The sequence below is a fragment of the Harmonia axyridis genome, chromosome 6, assembly GCF_914767665.1.
Source record: "Harmonia axyridis chromosome 6, icHarAxyr1.1, whole genome shotgun sequence".
Classification (NCBI taxonomy): domain Eukaryota; kingdom Metazoa; phylum Arthropoda; class Insecta; order Coleoptera; family Coccinellidae; genus Harmonia; species Harmonia axyridis.
The window spans coordinates 20,610,687-20,637,069 of NC_059506.1; the positions used below are offsets into that span (position 1 = coordinate 20,610,687).

The following is a 26,383-nucleotide window of genomic DNA, read 5'->3' on the forward strand; positions in this document are numbered from 1 at the left end:
ACAATCACAGGTAATCGTTATCGAATGCAATTAATGCTTTTGGGCCAAGCATTGAACGGTAAACGGCCGCAATACAACGAGAGACTTGATAAAGTGATTTTGCTGACATGCTTCTACAGTCAAGAGATACTTGAAAACGTTGAAATGGGAAGTCCCACCCCACCTGCCGTATTCTTCAGACGTTGCTCCCTCGGACTATCACTTGTTTCGATCAATGACACACGGCCTGATTGACCAGCACGTTCTGTCTTATGAAGAAGTAAAAATTGGATTGATTCGTGGATCGCTTCAAAAGATGAAAAATTTTTTTTCAACGCCGGATTCGTACGCTGCCCGAAATATTCGGAAGTAGTGGCCAGCGATGGACAATACTTCGAATCATAAATATATAACCGGTTTTTCACAATAAAGCCTCGAATTTCGGAAAAAAACGACGGAAGCAAAGTTGTACGCCTATGTGCATAGTTTCTTCAAACGTGTAGTAGTAGTCTCGTGCATTTGCGTCAATCCGAAAGAACTGAAATGGCTATAGATCAACTCGAATAGCAGTACTAAATTTCATCAAAATCGAGAAAAGTTGAATTCTTGCAATTTCAGGCCTACGAGCAAAGTAAGCTGAAATTTTAATAGGACGCAAACTGGATACCCATAGCATTTTTCATCAGATTCGAATAATAATTATTAGAAAAGAAAATTCAAGGATTTTCTCATACAGGGACCAAAAGACACGGTAGATTCAATAGACTCGGAAGTAAAGTTGCCCATATCACTTCACTTTTAATCTAATAACCACTCTTGTGGCAAAACAATCATTACAGAATTGAGGAAATCTATTCATTCTAACTCAATCTATATTTAAATCTCTCTTACCTTGTCATAAAACGTAAACTCTGGAACTCATCGAACATACGTAAGAACGGAACATAAACAATCCTAGTTTCTTTTCAAAGTGTGATGAAAAAGACTTGGCAGATAGACGAACAGTTTATTCTACTTCAAAACACGTCTTTTTTGTTTGATCGTTGTTACTGTTCATATAACAAAATGCTGGGATGAGGAAATTCATCTATACCTGTTCTACAACAGTATGCATTCGTTCGACATGATATTAAATCGAAAGGAAATGTCAGAGAAACAGTTCATCGAATCTGCGAAAATGAAGATAACGTTCAGTGATTCGAAAAGACATCTGAAACAATATTGTAAAGAGTGTTCAATTCATGGATTAGCATATTTGGTTGACCAATCGACGTGGCAAGAGAAGTGAGTATAATTTTTGTCTTAAGCTGCTTTTATAATTCTTGAAAATTGTGTTTGTGTACCGAACAATGAAAGGTCAGCTCTGTCCCCTGGTTGAGTGACTATGGGGTTGCAAAATAGTCCTTCTTTCGTCTATAAAATTTAAAAATTTTCCTTTGAAATGCATAAAAATATACACATGTCCTCATAGCAATACAATGTCTCAGGAGAAATGTGACAAACTGAAACCATAAATTGAGGTCATCGAAATTGACTCGTAACAAAACAAGAGGTTTTCATCATTGAGGGCTTTAGTTTAGCAGATATAGGGTGAAATTTGGAAAATGAATGAAATTTCAAAGATCAATAAATCTTGAACAAACCAATCAACTGATTTCTAATTTCGTAAATGGGTTAACATTTTTACCGCCTTCATTCAACATTTCCGAAAATGTTCGGTTTTTTCTATTTACAATATTATCAGATCATTCTGCACATGAATGTCTTCATTTTTATGACTGAAATTATGCTTGCCATCATCATACAGGTTGTTGAATGAACTTTTTTTGGAGCAATGATCTTATTCCATTTTTTATTTTGCTTAGCTAATTGATATTTTCATCTGTATTTTGTAAAATATCATTTAGTTATCACTCTATCTCCCGTATCTATCTAAAATGTGATCAACTAGCGATCAAGTGGTATCTAACTGCTGAAACTGCTTACATTTTTCAGATTGTGGTGGCTCAGCATCTTCATTTTCTGTGTTAGCGGTAGCGTGATCATGATCTACAAAATATGTGATAAATGGTCCACCACGCCAGTATTAGTTTCCCTGGCAACAAATGAAAAACCTATTTCTGAAATTCCTTTTCCAGCTGTCACAATTTGTCCAGAATCAAGATTCTCAACGAGATGTGTTAATTACACTAAGATATTACTAGCAAGACAGAGCGGAGATCTATCAAATACAACTTTTGAAGAGTGAGTATTTAGAAGGTATAAAAATTTAAGACTTAGGTTCGTTTTTTCCTCATAAAACATCTGACATCATTAAGAGGAGATGTTTCGAAATAGAAAAATACCAAATCACTTTGGTGTCGATCCCAGCTCTATTGTTGGAAAACTACCACGAGTCTATAGACCATACGAGGTGAAACAAAAATAATGCTGATTTATTATGAAAGAAAAATATTCACAAAGTTAGATCTTTGAAATTGAGAGAGCTGGGACTTTTGGAAATATTGTAGATGTATCATCAAATTAATTTTTTTTTTGATTACTCGATTTCGTGCATGCAAATTTTCGATATATGAATTTTTTTTTCATTTTGAATACATGCTTACAGAAATAATTCATTTTGTTTGAGAGTTGTATCAGTATCGCACAGAGACCTCTAATAACATGAACTGTCCCTCACGTGGTTTCTACTCGCTTCGCTTTACAGACTTGCGAAGAGAGAGGTGCTGTGAAGGATGGAGTTAATAATGGCAGAACATGCGAATTTACTATGGGAATAACGCGTTTTTAATCAATTTTTTTTGGGACATAGGTATGAAGTTTTCCGCATAAGTTGATTATTGAAATTGCTAAATGATTATGGGAATCAAGTATTTCAAATTTTTTTGATTAGAAATATTGAGTTATCAGGATGAGAATAATATTGGAATAGCTTAATATGGCTATGGAAATAATGCGCTTTTAATTTTTTTAAGGAAAATATTAAGATATTCGGATGAGAATAGAATTGAAATAGCTGAATGAATCACATTTAGGAACTGTATGGTACAGATTTTCATGATATCTAATATTTCTTTTAGAAAAAGGCGAATTTCATTGAATGCTATATCCGAAAGAAAATATTTTTCAATATCTATTCCAGAGTTTTTAAATAGTCCAGTATATCAATAATATTATATGTAGATAATTAAATTCAAATTCTATATAATGTAGCTACAAGTGTAACTAAACTTAGGGAATTCGAAATTTATATATGAAAAATAAAAACACGAAAGAAAATTTATGAAACTTATAAAATTTCATATCTGTTGTCTTCAGAAAAAAGAGCCGAAATATTTCTAAGAAACAGACTGAGGAAATAGTTTTTGGGGATGAAAGTGCTATATTTTTCCTATCATAGAAGAACAATTGAGCCTTACGTTCCAAAAGTATACATCTTCTTTTACTCCGACGATTTAAAAAAAGTAGTGCGAATTTTCATAATCAAAAAGTCAAGCACATATGGAAAAAAAAACATATAATAAATATCAATATGAAAAAAATATGATTAACACCAGACGGAGAGATTCGAATCAGGGCTTCGAAACTCGAATAACATGGTCAAAAATTCTTAACTACGGATCTATAAAGTGTAGGCAGATGCTGTATAATATTCATAGGTATTGTAGTAATACATTTTCTCAATATCATAATTGTATGGCTCCTTCCTTCAAAACTTTGGTTCCATAGGGATTGACATAATAGTCCACTGTTTTGAAGTAAATACTATATATTACGGCTGTGGCAGAAGGTTTTTCGTCTTCGCTCCATATTTCATCACTCATTTCATTCAATTTCAGATACTTAAAATGGTTTATTAGCACTAAAATAAGCAGAAGAATTACAAACAAACACTCAGTATATCGTTAAGGAATCTTTTATATCCACAAGAAAACACACACAATCAATTCACGACACCAATGTTTTGCCATTAACATGTCTATCCTTGTTACAATATCAATGGTTTCTCTCTAACGCCCAGTCCATGTTATTAGAGGTCTATGGTATCGTACTGCAATTGATTTGTAACGATTAAAATTCATAATTATAGTTTCCAAAGAAAGCTCCGGATGGTGTCCGGCAGACGGACGAATTTTTCTATTCGATTTTGGAAATTTTGTATTTTTTTATTTGAAGTATTTAAATTTTAATTCGACAAACGATTCCAAAGGTTTTTCATTGAATAAAATAAATTGCCATGATTGAAGAGCATCAAACACATAAAGGCATACCTGCTCAGTGAATAAAGTTTCAATAAATATAGCAGATAGGTTAATAACATATGACTTTTGCAGAAATAAATTCTTCGATTATTTGTCATTACTCTGCAGAGCAGAAAATCATGTGAAAGCCTATCAACTCACAAATCGTTCAAGATTTGAAATGTTCCATGATAATGTTCCAGATGACCAGGATGCCTATCCTTCGGATTTTAGGATGAACGATTTCTCAAGTTTTCTAATGGATGTAAGTAGATTTCATATAATTTATTAAACCTATATCTCTTATATAATTATATCGTATCATTTCATATAGGATGTTCTGAAACTATAATAACAAATTGAAACAGAAGATTCGTGTTGAAAAAGAAAATAAAACTTTCCTTATACAGTATAACTTCAGTAGTCCGGGCAGATATCGTTCCGGTACCTGCCCGGATTATTGAGGCGTCCGGATTACTGGAGTGATTTCAATTTAAGAAATAAAGCAACTTATAAATGATCAAAATAAGGTTTATTAATCAAGTCACAAAAAAATATTATTTTCCCATAAAATAAAACAAGACTGAACAAAACTCCTATGTACATGTAACACGTTATGTAAATATGTACATGTAGGTATTTATAATATTGTATACATATATATTATGTATGTTTGCAAAATGAGATATCTTCTACTTTTTTGAAAAATACATATTAATTTTAGTTTGGACCTTTTTGGATGCATCTATATCAATTTAAGCCTTTTCAAAAGCTATAAATCTTCAAGGGTAAGATTATTCTTCTCAGTCCACCTGATAGCTAGACTTTTCTGTGAGTGTAAGTGTCTTATGTGATCATTTGACTGGAGCCATTGCGTCCGGCACGCTCAAAAACAAAGTGCAGAATGAAAGATGCTGCCGCCGCGCTGTTTCCAACCGGCATGTAACCGTTTTTTACATGTATAGACAGGAAAATGCTATTGCTTTGCATAATGAATATTTTCGCGCTCGGATTTCAGAGGTAAAAGTTTCAAAATGCCCGAATCCCAGCAGTGTCCGGAATACTGGAGTGTCCGGGCTAGCGACTGTCCGAACTATCGAAGTTCTTTTCTCAAGTATCGTTCGTTGCAGAGATAAGGGGTGTTGAATATGAAAAGTTATTTTTATTCATAACTTCAGTTTTCAACATTTTTCAGTACAATTCAAAAGAATATTTGTCTTCAATTGGTGCATCATTTCGGAAAAATATAAAATATCCAGTTGCCACCAGTTGTATACATGAGGGCAGCATGGTCCTTTTTCTTCTCTATTTTTTACCCTACTAGAAAAATCATGAAAATTATGTACTTTTCGCATTCCCCATTCAATTTTGAGTAAAAAATGTATACTAGTTTGAATCCGGAAAAACTTACCGTTTTCAAGATAATTGTGCTTTTATGATAACCAACATACTAGTAATGAAAACTTTGTTCGGCAGACATTAACAACTGGATATTAAATAAAAAAAAAGACACTATCAAATGCAACTGATTTTGTTTTTTAAAATGTTTTCAAATAGATTGATTACCCATCGAAGAGTTTCAACACCATGTAACTCTGTAAGAAAGCAGCTTTGCTGAAAAAATGCATCTGAAAGTGTGATTTTTTTTTGGTTGAATTCTGAATATCTAGCTGTTATTTGAACAAGTATGTAATTGGGATTGTAAAATCAATTTCTGCAGAACAAATTAAATTATTATTAAACGGATAGATTTTCTGGAGCGGAGTAATAAAACATCGAAAATTAAATTTTTCGACTTGATGGTGAATAACTCATTAAGTTGGTATAATCTATTGATCAGGATGAAAGGAACTCCACCTATAAAGTAATTATTTAATCTATATCAAAGCCTTCTTCATTCTTCTTCGAATTACAATATTTTACTGTGAGGTAATATTGTTACTGTTGAAAGATTTCTAATATCGGTAAAAAAATAAATTTATGACTTCTCTCTGGTTAGAGCATTCCTTTTTTCTGCAAATTTTTTTTCTGCACAATATCGAACACAGTGCGCTCATATTTATTTTATACCTTTCAAATACCAAATACCTTTCAAATGTTATTGCAATACTACTAGGAATGAAACGACTGTTTGTACTTGTGCGCAAAATATCTAAATATAAGTATTCTCTTTCACATTCCGAGTATGAAGTTTTACACCTAATAACCTAAACAGTAAGGAAACTTAGACTATGTTCAGGAATAGACCGACACAGAAGCTACCTACTTGTAGGGTGCTTTCGGGTCATTTTGGGCTTGTTTTATATTTATTTTGAGAGGAATTGAATGAATATTTATCAATTTATTTATTTGATTCAATTTTATTGACCCTGGTTTTTGATTCAACTCAATTATTATACATTGAATATGATGAATTTCTTACAGTGTGTTTCAGTCAGGCTAAATGATTCCTTCTGTCAATGGATGGGAGTGCATCATCCTTGTGAAGATTTGATGACCCCAATTTTAACTGACGAAGGCCTTTGTTATTCGTTCAATATGTTAGATGTTAGGGATATATTCAGCGATATAAAGTAAGTTCAATTATCGTAATTTGAACTTAAAAGTTGAGTCATTATAATTATTGCTTTTTTCATAATTTCATATTTTTAGTCAGATGCACTATTTTGAAGAAGGTAGAAGAAAAGAATCAAACTGGGATCCTGATTGGGGATACCCTGAAACTTCATCTGGAGAGCATTATCCTAGGAGGACTTTTTTGAGTGGAGCCAAAAATTCATTTGTTGCTGTATTTCTTACAAGAAAAGATCAGATTGAATATGGATGTAGAGACTTTTCTCTTCAAGGGATGAGAGTAAGTAAGGAGAAGAAATCAATTTCTGAGAATATTTTTAGACTTGAACTTTTTTAGGAAATGCTTCTTTACTTCTTTATTTCTTTCTCGCTAAGAGCGACTGAATTTCTTTTTTATCAGTGAGGAATTGATTGTAATTTCTTTCTTTTAGCTGCACGAGTGTCTCGCATTTCCGAAAATTATATACTTAAATGGATTTATTTCTGTGTTGAATTCTTTATGAAACTCTTTCTGAGAGAGTTTAGCAGAAATATTCTAAATGGTTCCTCCTTTCTTCATATTCTTTGCCATCTGCACGTTTCTTGTTGAATTCCAAATCCTTCAGTATATCTGCTAGTTCTTTATTCGAAATATTAGCACAAAGTGCAATGTTCACAAAACACCGCGAATTGTCTCCTTATTTTCAAAAATTCATATACGAATATTTCGATAAATTGGAATACCGAATGTACTTCTTTCAGGATTTGGTGCCGATACATAAGTAATCAAACGGAGAGAATCGAGGCTCTCAAGCATATATTCATGATTTTTGCTTTCTCGTTTTCTCAAGAGAATTGTCACAAAAAAAAACATTTTGTTGTTATTCTATGTTCTCAAGGCATGTCATATATCTGGATGATAACTGAATGAAATACATCTACATATGAAATTTCTTTGATTTGAATAATGGGTTTGCTCGTAAGTTTGAGGCTTGAGGAAAGGGCAAATCAAAATAATCATAATAGAATTGTCGACGTTTCGATCCCAATTTGGATCTTTTTCAAGAAATTGAAGAAACGTCGACAATTATGTAAGGATTTGTTCCATTTGTCCTGTCTTCAAGCCACATCCCAATTATTCAATCAATTCAATCTAAGGACGAAGAAGAAGACAATAATTTTGGCATATGAAATTTCTGGAAAAATTATACGAATCAATTTGAACAAGTGCACAAAAGCTCCTGTTCATGCTTTTCTCAATTTCATCAATGACCCTACAGGAAAACAAGGAATTAATATTAACAAATTACGTTCTAGGTGTCTTTCAATATTCCAACAAGGATTCCTCGACCAAGTCAAGTATTTTTTTCAGTTGGACTCAACAGTTTGACTACTGCTGCTGTGACCCCTTTTCTGACATCCGTAAGAAAAACTGTCAAAAACTACGATCCATCTGAAAGGAATTGTTACTTCAGTACCGAGAGGAAACTAAGGTTTTTTCAAATATACACCCAAGGAAATTGCAATTTGGAATGTTTCACGAACTTCACGAAAAAATTTTGTAATTGTGTGCATTTCTTCATGCCAAGTAAGTCACATGTCATCCATTCATGGAAACTCTTTTCGTTCGACACTGACATCCTTGAATTTGACCTAGAATTCATTATCTGTCGTCTTTGTTTGAGACCATTCTCGGCCTTGAATCTGAAATATTCAGATTGAGATGAGTGCAAATATGGTGTATGCACTCGTCGATTTTTGAATGCAATAACATTCGACCAAATTGAAAATATTAGTTTTATTTTGTGGTCATTTCGATCTTTTTTCCGTTGATTTGATTGGATACATTAATTAAAACCCGATCCTGGCTGATTGAAAGCAATGTGTAACCGACTATGATCGTGCAAAGTCGTGAAACAGAACTTTTACTAGAATGAATTCAAATATTTGAACAAGAGAAAGAGTTTATTGGTGTTCTTACAAATTCATGAATTGCTTACATAGGACATAACTATAATGAAAGATACCTACATAGGTACAAAATGTCATAAAACTCATAAATAATAAATAACAAGAACCTGTGATAATTTGTTAATAGCGCTACCTACAGTTGACATAACGAAACTTAACTAATATTCTCAAAATTGGCAAAACAAAATCTAAGCTGTCAATATACCAGGATTTTAGACATCCTAATTCAGATTTCAGACGTCGTGACCAAAGAATTAAGCAATCTGTTCTAAAAAATTTATGATCATAATTTCGATATTTTGATCAACCTCAAATTTTAAGCAGGTCTCACAAAACTTTTATTGTGGCTATTCTCAAAATATTTAAATTCTAGGTCTATAATTTCTCCATTGATTTGAAAATTATATTTCATTAATCGGGGCACGTCGTCAGAGTTTTTGATGAATTTTTCAATTTTGAATGAACCGCAATGCAACTTTATTTTTTCAGGAGATAATGAAACACAAATTTGTAGTTTGCAAGAGAGAGAATGCCTAGTAGAAGCAGGAGGTATGTAATTCTGGAATAAAACAAAATATGGATTATATTCCGCATTATTATAAGGATCAATACAAACAGGTATATCCCAGCAAGCCTGCTTTTCGAATGATCACTTTACAGTATTTTCTTGATCTTTTGTATGAAATATGTCAAGTGTGGGTTTATTTGAAATTAGCAGTTCACAAACAACAAGCGCATAAACACTGTTCTGGAGCGTTCCTATTATGCTATTATTACGAGAATCATAGAGAATGTTCCCTACTTTATGATTATCAACTGTATTTTGAATTCTTCTTTCGATACATCTCCTTATATTTCGTAGAACCCTAATTTCCAATGTCCCCGGAGAAAGAAATCAAGTGATGCCTTATTGGCAATCTAAATTAATATTTTGTAGGTCCCCTTTTATCTACCCATTTCTCAAATTTCATTGGGAAAAACTCACATTTTGCCACTAACAATACAAATACTGTGAAACTGAATTTAAGTCTAGAGTAGGTATAAGACATTCTAGCAGATTGATAGTTGATTTTTGCAATATTTCCTAATAACAATTAACAAATTGAAAAACGAATTAAATGGATCGACCCGACAAAATTACGCGCTAAGCTACTTGACTAAATTTTCATTGTTCAGACAGGTTCAAGACAACAATCTTGCCAGTCTTCAAATATTAATATTTTTGCAGTAACTTATCCACAAGCAATACTCGCTGAACATTTATGGATAAAAGACAAAAAGAAGTCAGACTTCGTAATGAACTGTGACTGTCTTCCATTGTGTACGGACCTAGTGTATGAGGCAGAAATTACAACTGGAGAGTGGGATTTTAATAATCCAGATGAAGCTCTGTTCGATGACCAGCGGGATTTTTTAGATCAGTAAGTTGAATTAAAATTAACGTTTGAAAAATTTGCCTACGAAAAGCTGAAAAAAACTAATAAAATTCATAATAGTGAGGTTGGCAGGAGATCGATGTAAAATTTTCATCTTCTGTTGGGAGGTTCTCAACCAATTATAATGGCGTGACCTACCTCAAGAGGCGGAGGTACAGAAAGATCATAGACAAAGAAAGGAAAAGACTGACGACTGCGTAGAGTTGTTTGAAATTTTGATGCTAGCGACCCGAGGGGCAGGGTTTGGAACTAATGTATCGGTATTTCACACAAAAACATATATCATCCTTTTCTACTGACAGATGTTGTTGGCGTAAATTCCAACCTCTCTTTTGTGTTCAGTCTTGATTTTTAGTTTTTTGCAGGCTCAATTTTGTTATCTTCTAGTTTTTTCGTATAAGTTATAAGTATGGTAAGTATAAAGATAAAGCACCTTTTGTCATAATTGATCAGCATGTCATCATATCATTATTCATGTTGGATCCCAAATTGTGCGAATATATGTTACAGGGTTTCAACCACGAACAAGCACTTTTTTCGACCTCCTCCAACTTGAAGTTTAGAATGGGATGAAGCAATCAAAGCTGTTTATTCCAGCTGTAATATTAATATAAACAGTAGAATATGTGAGGACCATTTCAGTGAAGACAATTTTTTCAAACCACTTAAAACAAAACTTTTACCTTCAGCTCTGCCAGATTTTCCAAATTATGAACTGCTTTCAGATCAGAATAATTTAATTAATTATGTGCCGAGTATTAGTGTAACAGATTCAAGTTCAGATATCAGAAATAACCTACTGAGTACTGTGACTATTTCTCCTTCTGTGAAGAAAATATCAAGCATTTTAAATCAAATTAATATGAAGGGTCAATTAACATATAGAGAGAAATGTTTTATAGTAGTGAATGTGAAAAAGATCAGTTGTCTAAGTTGAAGAAAACGGAGCTATATTTTCACTTCATATTGTTTTATTGTTATCACATTTTCAATGAAAGTCTCTTCAGAATCACCATTAATTTTTCACTTTGTCCCAGGTTTCGAATGGCTTATGTAAGAGTTCTGCCAAAGAATTGAAGATTCCAATTCTAAATCAAACCTTCGATTTTCTGTTTTTTTGTCAGTAATCACCGAAATTATTATTTTATTGTCAATCTTCAAATGAAATGTTTCCTTCTTTAATAGTAGAGTGATATGATATATCTAATCTGATTCAAATATTTCATTAATTTCTGTTCATAAATATCAATTTTATAATTATGTGCATTAAAAAGTATTTCAAAATTCGTTGAGAATTATTACTCAGGTAAAAATTAGTTTGGATGCAAAACCTCACTGAAATATTGAAAAAACTTTAATTGATATTACATAAAACTATAATTGATATTTCAGTTTTTTCAGAATTTTCACTGTAGGTTTTCATTCAAATTGGGAAATTGTTTCGAATTATGATTTAAGGCACCAAATGCGCAGAATCAGCATCGTTATTTCCATACCCTGCCCATAAGGGCGCCACAACCCAAGAAAATTTTTTGGGACTTATACAATCAACCAGGCTAAGATTTAGGATTTCGAAACTGGATATAATATTCAGATCCTAAGTTGACATTAATAAGTTATCAAAATAACTCCAAAATTTTTTATAATATATTGAGAACCACGAAGATTAGGATATCCAAGAAAAAGTGAAGTGCCTAATTCAACAAATGCAAGAGCTCATTATAGAAAATTAATCAAGAATGAATGGCTTTGAGGTCTTCAGTTTTATTCTCGGTTTTATTAGACATGTATTTCTATTTTCATTGGTCATTTTGAATTATTCTGTGGATTTTTTCAACTTATTGTTTGCAAATGAATTCATTGATTATTTTAGGTACTATGCTTCAGGAGTGAAGATATTTTTCAAAGGAAATTATTTCTTGCCAGCTCAAAAAGATGAATTATATGGAATTAAAGATGTCATCTCGGATTTCGGAGGAATATTGGGCCTATTCTTAGGATTTTCTCTATTTGCAATTGCCGAAATCATATACTTCCTCACTATTAGGATAATAGAGAATTATAGGAAACATAGGCACTGGGCAGGTTGAAAGAAGTAAAAGTTTTTGTTCTGTTTTATGATTGTATTGAAATTAAAAAAAAATCAATATAGTACTTATAAGTGACGACTGACGAATTATTCTTCAATCTTCCTAGTTACTTAACTTCTGAATCTCATCCTTATGAAACATGGGTAAGTAAAATAGTGCAATAACTACAATATTCAAATCTATGTATAATAGTAATTTTCAGATTTAATAAATTTTGTTTTCTTTCTTTGCAGAACAGTTTTAGAATGTAAAATTAATTTAGTATCACGTACAGATTAATATACTCTGTCAGTATAAATTTCCTCTGTGATAAACTATGTTTATTTGTTGAATTTCTCGAATAAACTTTATTATTATTATAGACGTAATACAATAATCAACCAAATCGAAATAAAGTCATTTCAAATTTCACATTACTTTTTATCATTTCTTTTTTATTAACGGAATTACTAAAAACGTATGGTATATACAAATGTATAATAATAATACCTCACCCAGAATTGGTTTTCCAACCACTGGAAGAGAGCTTTTCATCAGGTTAGAAAACAGAGACTTAAAAATATAAGAGCTATTCTGTTGTGCTAGAGACAGATCTCTCATTGAATTACTAATTCAATTTTTTTCGAAATGAGGATATATGAACGACAATTCCAAATTGATTTTTGATGAATATAATTCAAAAAATTCAGATTTCCAAAATCATCTACAACAAAATCTACCAATAATTCAGTTGATGGTTCAGAAAACAATTATACTACAACACAATATATTTAAGCTCATTTTTGTTCCGAATATAACGTAGAGGAAGGTCGCCTAATTTTGGATAGCTTTTTTTTATTCAACTTCTTTTGTGTGAAAAAAAGATATTTTATTATTTTTTTTGTGCCTAAAATATGTTATCAACTCAATTAAAACAGTATACGCTCACAAAAATATTTATATCAACTCAAAAGAACATAATAAATGGACCAAAGTAAAATATAGCACTTTTTCAAATAAAAAAAGGGTTCCGAAAATTGGATACCCTATCCAAAATTAGGAACCTATTTTTCCGAGCACGTTTTCTCACTACCAGCACAGTCTTCGTGTGCCCTTTGGAAACAAACTGAGCACTGTATCCAGCATTTTCCATGTTGGTCCTCAGAAGAGTTTCCAGTGCAGAAAATACACGTCTGAGTCATCGTCATAAACAAGATTTTGTGAGGATTCACTTTCTTCTTCAACCTTTCGACTCCTCTTTATCTTTTTAGTTTTAACAATCGTCTTGCTTTTAGTTTTTCCAAAGGATTATATAAGGTGTGTGAATAAGTCTTTCCCGTTTTTTTTCAAATTTTGAGCCTTTATTGTGAAAAAATGGTTACAAATGAATTATTGAAAGTATTGGCCATCGCTAGCTACAACTTTTCCCCATCTTTCTGGCAACATACGAATCCCGTTGCGAAAAAATTCGACCGGTTTGGCCTCTATCCAGTCATCCACCCATTTTTTGGCTTCCTCGTAGGAATGGAAGTGCTGGTCAGCCAGGCCATGCGTCATCGATCTGAAGAGATGGTAATCAGACGGAGCAATGTCTGGACTATACGGCGGGTGGGGTAGGACTTCCCATTTGAGCGTTTCTAAGTATGTTTTCACCGGCTGTGCAACATGTGGGCGAGCATTGTCATGTTGCAAAATAACTTTGTCGTGCCTGTCGGAGTATTGTGGCCGTTTTTCTCGCAGTGCGCGGCTCAAACGCATCAATTGTCGTCGATAGACCTCGCCTGTGATCCTTTCATTCGGTTTCAGAAGCTCATAGTAAACCACACCTAGCTGGTCTCACCATATACAGAGCATGAGCTTGGCGCCATGAATATTTGGCTTGGCCGTCGATGATGATGCATGGCCGGGTAGTCCCCATGATTTTCTTCGCTTCTGATTATCGTAACGGATCCACTTTTCATCGCCAGTCACGATACGATGCAGAAAACCCTTTCTTTCATGTCGCTGAAGCAGCTGTTCGCAAGTGAAAAAACGCCGTTCGACGTCTCTCAGCTTCAGTTCGTACGGCACCCAATTTCCTTGCTTTTGGATCATTCCCATGGCTTTCAAACGCTTGGAAATGGTTGTTCGGTCAACTCCCAATGCTTCAGCAAGTTCTTCTTGCGTTTGACACGAATCTTCATCAAGCAAAGTCGCCAATTCTTGATCTTCAAAGATTTGCGGCCGCCCGGAACGCTCCTTGTCTTCCACGTCGAAATCGCCACTTTTGAAGCGTCGAAACCATCCGCGAACACTTGAATCATCGACACAACCTTCTCCATAAGCTTCCTGAAGCAACCGATGCGCCTCGGCAGCAGATTTCTTCAAATTGAACCAATAAAGTGAAACTTCCCGCAAATGACGTCGACTCGGCTCAAATTTCGACATTTTCACGATTTCAAAAATTTATGATGCGAAAAAATTTCAACTAATGTGTTAGTGTGGAATTGTTGACAGATGAATAAGCTTTGGTTATGACATATGTAACCATTAAATACTCGCACAGTATTGGTGGCGCCATCTCTTACAAAAAACGGGAAAGACTTATTCACACACCTTATAGTTTTGGCGACTTTCCTTTTTTTTAAGGGATTCTTTTCTACTGTCTTTCTATAAGAAAATCCTAATTTTGGATATCCAATTTTAGGAAGCCTCTCCTATCCAAAATTAGGCAACCACTGGACTCTAGGTTAGGTGATTAAAATCAAAATGTCCATAAGAGTAATTCTTATTTTGAATACACAGGCTTATTCTACCACTATTCTTATACATCCTCGTAAACTTACACTATCCTACGCTAAGTACTTACCTTTTTATAACTCTTTATACGAGGTGAAACAAAAAACTCGTTGTTACAAATAAACACATAATATTATTATGCCACCTAGTATTGAATAGTAGTAGTATGTGCTTCACACGAGATCATTTTATGTTAGGGGTGCTTCGTTCTGTGTATTCAATCAAAGGAAATTGTAAACGGATATTGAGATAATGCAGTATCCAAAATTAGGCAACTATCCAAAATAAGGCGACTTTCCTCTAACACTTCATTTGAATACTCTATCAAATAGTAATTGTATTGTTTGACATTTTACGAAACCAATCAAGTCCTTCTTCTCTAGGTTAAAAGACGTTACTTACACCATGATTATTACTGTCCAAAAGCAAATTATAAAAATTGGCATTCATCTTATGTGGGTCAAACCAAACAGAACCTCAAAAATAGAATGAAACACAGGAAAATTTTTGCAGAATGGTAATTTTTCTACGAGTCTATCTATCCGTCATATAGGGATACAGGTCATACTTTCGATTTCAAGAAACCTGAGATTCTATTTAGGGAAAGTAACAGGGTCAAGGGATTTTTTGAAGAAAGGATTAACATAGAAAAACAAGTGACAATTTGAATGTTCAATCCGATTTTTTTACCCACAATAATATTCAGGGTGATCCACAGCGATGGCTTTTAGACGTTTATGGAAAAATAGTCAAAATTTTGTGTTGAAGATTTGCAGTTCGTTGTTTGAGACAATAATCTTTCTCCCCAAAATATTTTCAGATCTCTATAACTTCCGGTTATACCGGAACTGAGCAGACTCCTACTTATACAGTTTGTTAATGCATCATTATAATGATGCTGTGTGCAGCACATGGCGCAAAAAATGCCCTAGGATTAGCATCGAGTATGCGTTTTTGTAAACCAATATCTGGCTATTTCATACCGATTGCGACGTTCGGAAACTTGTATAAATTGCAAAGAAGAAGTTCGGAAAAAAAAATTATTGAAAAAATTTGAAAGAATCACCAAATAAGCTATCTATAGATAGCTTATTTGGTGGAAAATTCAACAAGATGCGAAATCTTAATATCTTGTTTTTCGAAAAAATCTTTTTCTCTTTCGGTTCTCCCATTACGTAGAAGTATAAAACTGCAAACTGCAAGTTCATACAAATTTGAATCCATACATTTGTACTACGAAACTACCCACTTTCCCTATTCAAATTCCTGATGGGGTTGCAAACCTCTCCAGGGGGTCGCTAGTAAAAACAAGGTTTGTATCCCAGATCATGTCCCCTGTCATCAAAAATCGACCTGTTTGAGTGTTTTCACAAATTCTGATTCGTTGTTGTGTATTGAGGGTGGACACTTTTGTATGAAACACTCCGTATTAATGAGGGTATTTTATGTTCCACCTTCAGCAATAATTCCTGAAGGAGTTTTGTTAGTGGTTAGAAAAGGAGTCATCAAAAAAAGGGAGGCATAGTTATAATCGAATTTCAATTATTTATCTATGAATGAAACCACAGGAAAAACTTACAATTTTCAACTTCACTCGGTATCAACTTACATTCAGAATATTCGGTTGAAGTGTCGCTATGAACTCCGCAAATAAAAATAACGGAAATCGATTGCATAGTGTAGATAAAGCATATAAGAAGAGAAATAAAAAGGATAAAATCCAAGATGTTCGCAGATACGTTAAACAATTCTGTGAATTCACAAGTATACAAGGACCTGCACACATTGTGAAGAACGAATCTTTATGGGAAAGGTAAAATTTTATTTATTTTCAAGGTTATCATGGAAATGAAATCGAAAAATATATTAATTTACCTATAGTGAAACTTTTAGGCGTTGAATTTCAAAGCAACAATTTTCAACATTTTCATTTCATGGACTGTTTTCTTGGCATGAATAATCATGAAATAATTATTTCAATCTGTTTTATTTCGCAAGGTGAAATATTCTCGGGCTGTTTTCCCTGATAGAAACATCACCGGTGAAATAATCTAGAATCATTTATTAGCTAACCGACAAACTTTGCCATATGAAAGGTCGTGTATATAATCTCTCCAAAAAACATATTATGTCATATTTCAATCATTTATGAAATAAATGGCTTCAAAAGTTCCATTTATGACTATTGATATCAAGCCTTTTGAAAAGTCCCCAGTCTGATGCTCAGATGGCGGTGCTAGTATTAAATCCATATGATTTTTAGTAATTACCAACCTTCAAACGATACGTGTCAAAATTTGATAGGATTTCAGCCATTAGTTCGTGAGATATTGCGAGATGTTGTGAGTGTAGCTACTTTTGTTATTTGAAAAAAAAATAAAGAAAAAAATTTCGTGTGCTGATAAAATATAGCTTTTTGAGGGGAAAAATACAGATTAAGCAAAATCTTGGCTTGATGAAGAGTTTTCGGGGTCTAAATAAGCCCACAATCGATCAAAAGCAACAACGTGTTGATGCAGTGTTTGAAACTGTTTAAGTGCAATAAACCTGTCGATATGTGACCATGGATGAAACATGGCTTCATCATTTCACTTCATAGTCCAATCGATATTCAACTGAGTGGACTGCACACGATGAACCGAATCCAAAATGAGGAAAAACACAACAGTCAGCGGGCAAGGTTATAGCATCAGTATTCTGGGATGAGCAAGGTATAGATAATGTTCATTGATTACCTCCAAAAGGGCCAGACCATCAACAGCGATTATTATATAGCGTTATTGGATAGTCTAAAGGATGAAATTATTAAAAAACGGCCCCAATTGAAGAAAAATGTGCACCTTGTCTCAAATCAATGAAAACAATGACAAAATTGCATGAATTGGACTTCGAATTGCTTCTGCATCCCCCGTATCTGGCCCCCAGCTTTTTCCAGTTCTTATATCTCAAAAGAATGCTCGCTTGAAAAAATTCAGCGCCAATGAAGAAGTAATCGCTGAAACTTAGGCCTATTTTGAAGCGAAAGACAAATCGTACTACAAAAATGGTATCGAAAAGTTGAAAGATCGCTAAAATCGCTGTATCGCTCTCAAAGGCAACTATATCTGTTGAATAATAAAACCGAATTCTGCCAAAAAAATGTGTTTAAGTATGGTAGACCGGAAACTTTTCAATTGGCCTGTTATACTATATTGTCTTTCAGGAAATGTTGGATATGATGATATGGGGCAAAATGCTCCCTTCATGGGTTGTATAAAACGACCCCTAAAATAATGATAGCTATTAGTGTCGTGTTCAGTTCTTTCCATATAGTTTCGTGTTTCACATTACAATAATTTGAAAAGAACTATCTAAAAGGTATTCTACAAACTTTATGGAAAACTTTGACAGATAGTTGTGCTCATTCTGATTTTTTTCCTATGCACAAAAAAAAATATTGATAACTTGAATTCTGTTGATGGTTACTTCAAAAATATGCACAAAATAATAGATTTATTTCGCTTGTAATTATCTGACGAGGCTACTTCCACTAAGGGGTTTATCAAAAACAATCATAATGGACACTTCAAAATTCATGAGCCATTAGACTAAAATGATTTCAGCGAAGTTTGGTCTGCAATTTTAAAAAATCATTCAATACCAGTAGATTTTATAAATGATCGTATAAATGCAGATTTTTATGAAGAGTTTTTGGAGCTCAACCTTTTTGACTTCGTTGATGATCTAGAGCTCAACATTATTGAATGAGATGTATGTAGATTTATTTGCATCGATATGAAAGAAACCATGTAAAACTTCGGGACTAGTCAGAATTGTCAAGATTTTTGCCAAGAAATTCCGAAAGCAAGTAGCACTCACTGTGGTTATTTTGATCTCAAATTATAAAAATTTAATCTGATAGGAGGCACTTTGTGTATTAATAGTTCTCCTTATATTTAAAATTAAGTTTAAATACACTCATCGTCAATGTTGAATGTAACATGAAAATTTTTGTTTGTTTTTTTACTACTTAATAAAATACTTAGTATTATTCGAGAGAATTCATTGACTTGTAGCAGAAAAATAATATCCCCTTAAAACACTTTTGAAGAAAATACCAAATCACATGGACAAGTCACCCTTACGGTCTTCTTTTCTATGGTGAAAAGCAAACCTTCTTGAGTTTTCTAATGGCTCCTAATATATTTCTTCTGAAACAGTGAATTTGAGCACCCTGCATCTAATTTTGCAAAGTGGAAGTATCCAAACGACACATTGGGTGCAGTGTGACCAGATCGAGTGGGAGCTTTTTCTCTTATTGCTTTTTCATTAATTTCATGATAGCCATTATTTAATTGTATCCTAAAATATCCAGCAGACTTTTATAAGAACGGCATAATAGACATTACAATGTCCATTATGCCGTTCTTATAAAAGTACTATACTAGTGTACAGTATTTAATCCTCTTTCGTAGGATTAGCACACTCGATAAGAAAAGAATGTTACCTGCTTTGATCTCTCCTCTAAATTCAATGATAATGATTTATTCCTCTGACATCTAACGTCCTCAGGTTTTGAAATCAAACAGAGTTAATTTCAATATGGAAGTGAATATTTTTTTCCAAATTTGCCAGTTCTAACAAAGGTGACCAGCTAGCTCACTCAGGGTGGTCCCTTTGGAGAATAAAAAAATTATCACTTATTTCTCAAATAACCAAACTTTCGACATAATATGGACAAAATGAATGAATGAAAATGAGACATGGAAAAATAAAATACTTAAATTCTAATTCTAAATATATTTAAGTTTATAATCTACTATCCTAAACCTACCTATATTTACTACTCTACGTCTATTACCTATCCTATACCTACTAACCTATCTATACCTATCTTATATACTACCTACTCTAAAACTACTATAAATGATTATTAATATACACTTAGTATATAACTCTAGTAGATCCCCTGTGGGGTACTTATCCACACAAATAATGAGGATGGTGAAATTTTCCCTGATGAGTTATGCCTTTAATATCACGGAAATATCACTCCAGATAATATGAGGTGTGTAAATTATGTAATATCTCAAAGAGAAAGAAAAAACCCTAAATGATAACACAAAACAATCAGAATATTCTCTCTGGAGCACGGAAATTAAATCTTACCCTTGATGGTGTGTGGGGTTCGTGAGGGTTACAACAAATTCCAATATGGAAATCCCCGATTTTCGAGTTCAGCTCGAAAATAAAAACCAATAGACACTCTCAGCTTTCTGAATATTGTGAATTTCTTTTAAATGAAGAGATTTATTAAATCCTTGATAGATATCCTTCTTATAATTAACTAAAAGATATTTCTCTCTTCCTTGTTACCAGAATAAAATATATTAAAATATGTTTCCGCAAGGTCGTAACTCCAGCAAGAATATTCGGACAAAAAAAAAGTTACCTAAACATATTGAAAACCTAGTTTGTTCGAACTCGGCGGCTAGATTCTGGAACATAAACTACTCAAACAAAATGGTGGTATATACTGCTCCGCCGAGAAAATGAAATGAGGGTAACAATGTAGCCTAGCAAAAAATATAATAATAGATTACAGTGTCAAACCTGGGTAGGTGAGAACTTGGTAAGGGAGAAAACTCTTCAAGTGAGAGTAATTGCCTGGTCTCGTCATTTTTAGCCCCTAAAACCTCTCTGTATGAGAAATAGAAACCTCTATAAGAGAAAGTCTTGAATTACCAGATAAATGTATTTGTGATTGTACCTCTATTACTACGACTGCTATTCGTCTATAACTTTATAAGCGAGTGTCGAGCATAGAGAATTATATAACATTGTCTTTACGCACATTTTTGGCCCCTACTTTTAATACAGTCGATGTTTCTACCTTACCACAGTTGATATCGAGAATGAAGCTTCAGTCCAGCACAATGTCTAGAAGAGAAATTCAAGTTTTATCTCTGGGAGAAAGAAATTTTAAATGCACTAGAGAATATACACAAGTTTTTTGAGTACTTTGCGATTGTTGATAAGACAATATTCGATAATATTTACGAATTAGAGAAGCATGTTCAAAATGAAACTGCGGAAAAACAGAAGAAAATGACAGATTCCTTCAAATAGATGTGTAAGATGTGAGGTTCATTATTTTCGAATTTTTTCCAAAAAAGATGTGTTAGATTCACCTTTTGTAAGATGAAAATCAAATATTTCTTCGAATGAATTAATTAATTATTTTCTATTTGTAAGTAAAATTAAATATATTACATATGTGTACAACATAACATACAAGTTTTACTTTTTTTATTCAACCTTTATTAGTGATAATGGTAATTTAGGAATCTTTACAAGCTAGAAACTTGGTTTAGTGAGAAACCTCCATGAGCGAAAAAAACATTGCGGTCCCTTGAACTCCCCCTTATCCAGGTTTCTACTATTTCAAAGTAGTACAGGCTGAAAATAAAATACAGATAATACAAAAAAATATATACAAACAAATACTCACGAGAAATAATTTTCCAATATGTACTTCTATTTCGGTATACTAGTTCATCGAGTGTCCCAAATTCGTTGTCTGGTGAGGGGTCTCAGGAAAAATTAATGGTATATACTCGCCTCAATTATTGGGAGAACGAATTTGGTGAAAAAAGCATCCTCAAAAGTTCAAGCTAAAACAGAAAATTGAAAAATGGCGTGAAATGAAAAGTTCCATATAAGCTTCTTATTATTGTTGCTATTAACATAAAACAAAAACATCATACAGGAACTTCTTTCAGTGAAATATATTGGTGTAATAATTTATTTTTTATTCTCATTAGTTCTGAAATTATAATACAAAATTTTGTTGGATTAAATATAAACCCATAACAATTTCTATAACCTGTAAAGTCGATTCTTTTCCCTTTTCAATAATATACTTATAATATGATATTTGTATAAATTTCTTATCAAACAGGATATTTATCTGGTACTCTTTATACTTTCATTTGGCGTTCTATTCAGATCATGGTGCGGCACAGTTGTACCCAGTATCATTCCAGGGTTGAGCACAATCACTCGAAAATCTAGAACTATCAGATGCAGTGGTATTCCGTGGCGTTGGATGGAATAAATTAAGTCCTAATTATTGACGTTCGCGTTGACTTTCATTACATGGCGAAGCTACAAATAAAAGTGTTTCTGTCTTTATCAATCACTAGGATCCATATAAATTTTTCACTATTTCAGAGCCTGGTGGATATTCATATTCATCGTAGGAATGGTTGGTTCATGCTATATGGCTTACAAGATATATGACAAATATGTTACCACTCCAGTCCTTGTCTCTCTAGCAACAAAAGAAGCAAGTATCCGAGACATTCCATTTCCCGCAGTTACTATCTGCCCTCAAGCAAAAGTTTCTAGCAAATGCCTGAATTATACAAAAATACTTGTCGCGAGGAAGAAAGGAGAAATATTGGAAACAGATGTAGATGAGTAAGTGGTTTGAGTTCTCATAATAATAAAAAGGATTTTGTGAGTAAACGTCACAAACATTGAAACATATACAGGGTCTATTATTGTCTCAAATGATAGTCCAACCTATGGTCTTACAAGTAATGAATTAACCAGAGGCGGACCGTGGGTATGGCGAAGGTGGCATTTGCCACGGGCGTAAACGACCTAGGGGCGCAAAATGTGAAATATGATATATTCCATTTCATAAATAAAGATTAACTACAAGCTCTATATTTCAGAATGGCGTATTTACCAGTTTACAAAGTTGAGTGACGCGTGATTAATGCTATCAAAACGGAACAAAATCCTAGAAAATGATGCATGGCGCGAACACGACTCGGTGCACAATTGCATATAAAAACACTCCTTCCACTTCTGCGGTAATTCCATCCTAATCGGTTGCTAGGCGACCTGATCACGTGATAGATATTGCTGAAACAGAATTTTGTTCAGCGTGTGGCGTTTATCGTATCGTTCACAGTGCACACTCGTACATCGTACTCGTGTTTTCACTAGTCAGGTCAGTAATATGGTGCAATTATTTTACCTTTTACCGTCTTATCGGCCTGGAAATTATTCGTGCTGGAAAGAAAAATATTTCTCAATCAGGATGTTTGACTTATTGAATGAGGATTTTCATTCTTAGCTTGTTACAACCAAATGAAATGCTTCCGAAAAAATTATCAGGATAACTCAAAAAAACACAAGTGACATCTCAAGTTACTTCAAGAGTGAAGCGGTTATTGTCCCGACAAGAAGTGATTCCGCGAATGACGCCCATGTTGCAGAAAGTATTCCTTCTACTTCTTCAAGTACTGAAGAACCATTAGAACTGAACTATTCTATTTCGGACGATTCAGACAAAGAAAATTCCTTCGAAGAATCAGGGGTTACTAAGGAACCCATTGAACTAGTTAATTTCAATGACCCTACAACATGGCAAATTACGAAAAATAATATCAAAATATTTGTTCAACGGGGACCTGAATTAGGCGATGATATCGACTTTTATCCTTCAAGTGACGGTGATAGACATTTTGATAAAAATGGTTCTTGAAGATTTTGCCAAATGGAGATAGGTTGCACAGAAACTGGCTTATTTATTGTAAGAGGATGGATGCTTTATTTTGCTTTCCCCGCTTGCTCTTTTCTGGAAAAAAAAGATTTTTGGACTACAGGCTATCGAGGCTGGCAACATCTCAATCCATCACTATCCCGTCATGAAGTTTCTTTAAGTCATAGGGAAAACTACATAAAATTGCGAAGTTTTGAACGCAGTTTGAATATTGGTGGATTCATAGATGATCATTTGGAGAAAATGATTATGGATGCGATTCTTCACTGCTTTAAGAATAATGATGCTCTTCGGGGTACTTCTGAAAAAATAGTAGACCCGAATTGCGGAAAATTTTTGAGCACAATTAGACACATAAAAAGAATCAGATTTCTTATTTCTCTCATAAGATACAAAATGAGTTGATACATTTGGTTTCCACAAAAATTAGGAAACACATTATAGCTAATATACAGAAAGCCTCAGATTTTTCAATTTTGTTTGACTGTACACCAGATATATCACATCTAGAACAGATGACTCAAATATGCAGATATGTTGAAAATTGATTCCGACAAGTGTACTATTAGTATTGGAAAAAGTTTTCTCGATTTTAAAACAACCAATGAACATACTGGAGAAGCTCCTGCTAAACTGATCGAGGAAAAACTAAAAGCGGATGGATCAGATATAGGAAATATTAGAGGCCAATCTTATGATAATGCTGGAAATGGGGCAGGTAAATAAAAAGGTGTCAAAACTAGAATTTTAAAGAACAACAGATTCGCAAGATTCATTCCCTGTCAACACATAGTCTGAACTTGAACTCCTTCAAGTATGGGTCTCCATATCGATGCAACTTGGAGAAAGATTTACTGTGCGCTGTCTGAAGTTTCTGAAGACTTCAATTTTTTGAAAGAAATATCTATAAAAGACTCTTCACTTGGTGAATTGAAGAAGAAAGCTGCGGATTTGGCATTGAAATATAGTTCCTATTTGGATCCGTATGAATTCATCAACGAATTAGAGAGCTTTAAGTTTCGAGCATGTGCAATGTTTACGGACTTGGACAAAATGAATGCTCTCGATATTCTTCGGAAATTGCGCGAATTATCGCTTCAAACGATATATCCTAATCTGGACACAGTTTCAGAGAAGAGAGAAAAATATTACACTAAAATGATCAAATTTTGATTACAGAAATGATGTATTCGATCTTCTTTCTCTTCTGTGTAAAGCAGAAAATCATAAAGGGACATTTTCTTATGTAATGGAAAGCTTAAATTTTTCTTCTACTGATATGGATGAAGACATTCTAAAGGCGTTTCATGTGGAAGATTATGCAGAATTTTTGAGCAACGTAAGTGAGATAAATGTTCATGTATTTGTTAATTACTGAATTTCTTTCGAGATTCACAATATCAATACTTATGAAATACTTCTGAGCAGGAGTTTCATTATATCTCAAAAATATTTCAACTATAGCATCCTGAGCTCAAAATATTAAGTACAATCTGATGTATTGGGATAAATAAATTTCAACAAATATTATTAAGTACTATTCAATTCAAATCAAAGACTTTTATCTAAAAACAGTGCCACCATTATTTGAAACTGTTTTACGTTTTCTGCGGGAAGGAAATCTAAAACACAATAAATCATATAAATAAATGATTCTGGTAGCTACCAGAGGCGTACGACAGGGACAAGCGATTGAATGATCCTTCACAAATCCTAAACAATGTCAGAATTGTAATTTGATCAAAATTTGGCGATTCTAAAATACTTACTACGGAAATATGGTAAACCCTTTTTTAATAGAGATGAAGAATTTTTTTTTTTAGATATTTTAATTCAAACATGAATCTGAACAATCATTATAATTTCAATGATTAATTTTCAATTATTAGGTAATTTATTCGTATATCAAATATTTTTGGGTGCAATAATTTGAAATTTTCGAATAAAACACAAAGAATCACATTTCAACTGCGTTATTTGGGTTATATCTTCATATTTAGAGATCATAATTAACTGAAATATTCCCAGAACTAAAATATATATTTTAACAATATTCATTCAAATTAAATTATTTTGTACAATTCCTACAAGATGTGCGAATATGATATTACAATGACAATTTTCTTTTAAAACTTCATTCAAAACCACGCCGCTCAGAATATAAACAGAAAAATGTTATCAGGTCTATAAATAATAAAATCTTTAATTGTTGTGTTTTCCGAGTGTTCAACTGTAGATCTGGAACTAGCACACTGCCAATGGATGGGTGTCAACGTCAGGTGTAAAGATGTTTTAACGCCAGTATTAACAGAGAAAGGACTGTGTTACAGCTTCAACATGTATGATGTCAGAGACATTTATAGTGATCTGAAGTGAGTAAGTTTGACTGTTCTAATGTATGAAAATACAGGGTGTTTCCTAACGTGTTTAGGCTCGTGGTCTACGATCGTAGTGATTTTTTATTTTAATTCTCTGCTTCAATGTTGAATCTTTTTTCATATCAAAATTTCCAAAAAACCGCAGTGTGAAGAATTGAAACCTAAGGAATCGCTCTTTTCACACATTTATTGGCTTCTTGTCAATTTTGGGCAACAAACAAAAACAGTTATCTTCTTCTTCTTCCAACTTCCAGGTTAGGCCTAAGGCTTGTTCTTCCATCGAATGAATTCACCTCATCCCAGGTCGATGTCATCACTCCATCTTTTTCTAGGACGGCCAACGCTTCGCCTCCCACTTGGTGACTTATCTCTCGCAATTCTCACCAATCTGTCATTCGTCCAATGTTCCGGTTCCATTCCT

General features: G+C 33.4%; 1 protein-coding gene across 1 annotated transcript in view; it reads left to right on the forward strand.

Annotated features, from left to right (window-relative positions):
• Positions 1–890: 890 nt before the first annotated feature.
• LOC123683115 overlaps positions 891–26,383 on the forward strand; it is a 36,360-nt gene continuing 10,867 nt past the window's right edge. The window contains exons 1-14 of the mRNA XM_045622014.1: positions 891–1,263; positions 1,975–2,223; positions 4,314–4,485; positions 6,645–6,793; positions 6,873–7,074; positions 8,091–8,361; positions 9,234–9,293; positions 9,973–10,165; positions 12,054–12,261; positions 15,411–15,544; positions 16,658–16,840; positions 22,240–22,488; positions 24,764–24,923; positions 25,808–25,956. Of these exons, the coding sequence (XP_045477970.1) occupies positions 1,088–1,263; positions 1,975–2,223; positions 4,314–4,485; positions 6,645–6,793; positions 6,873–7,074; positions 8,091–8,361; positions 9,234–9,293; positions 9,973–10,165; positions 12,054–12,261; positions 15,411–15,544; positions 16,658–16,840; positions 22,240–22,488; positions 24,764–24,923; positions 25,808–25,956 (2,555 nt within the window). The 5' untranslated portion in view covers positions 891–1,087. The remainder of the gene's footprint in view (positions 1,264–1,974; positions 2,224–4,313; positions 4,486–6,644; positions 6,794–6,872; positions 7,075–8,090; positions 8,362–9,233; positions 9,294–9,972; positions 10,166–12,053; positions 12,262–15,410; positions 15,545–16,657; positions 16,841–22,239; positions 22,489–24,763; positions 24,924–25,807; positions 25,957–26,383) is intronic.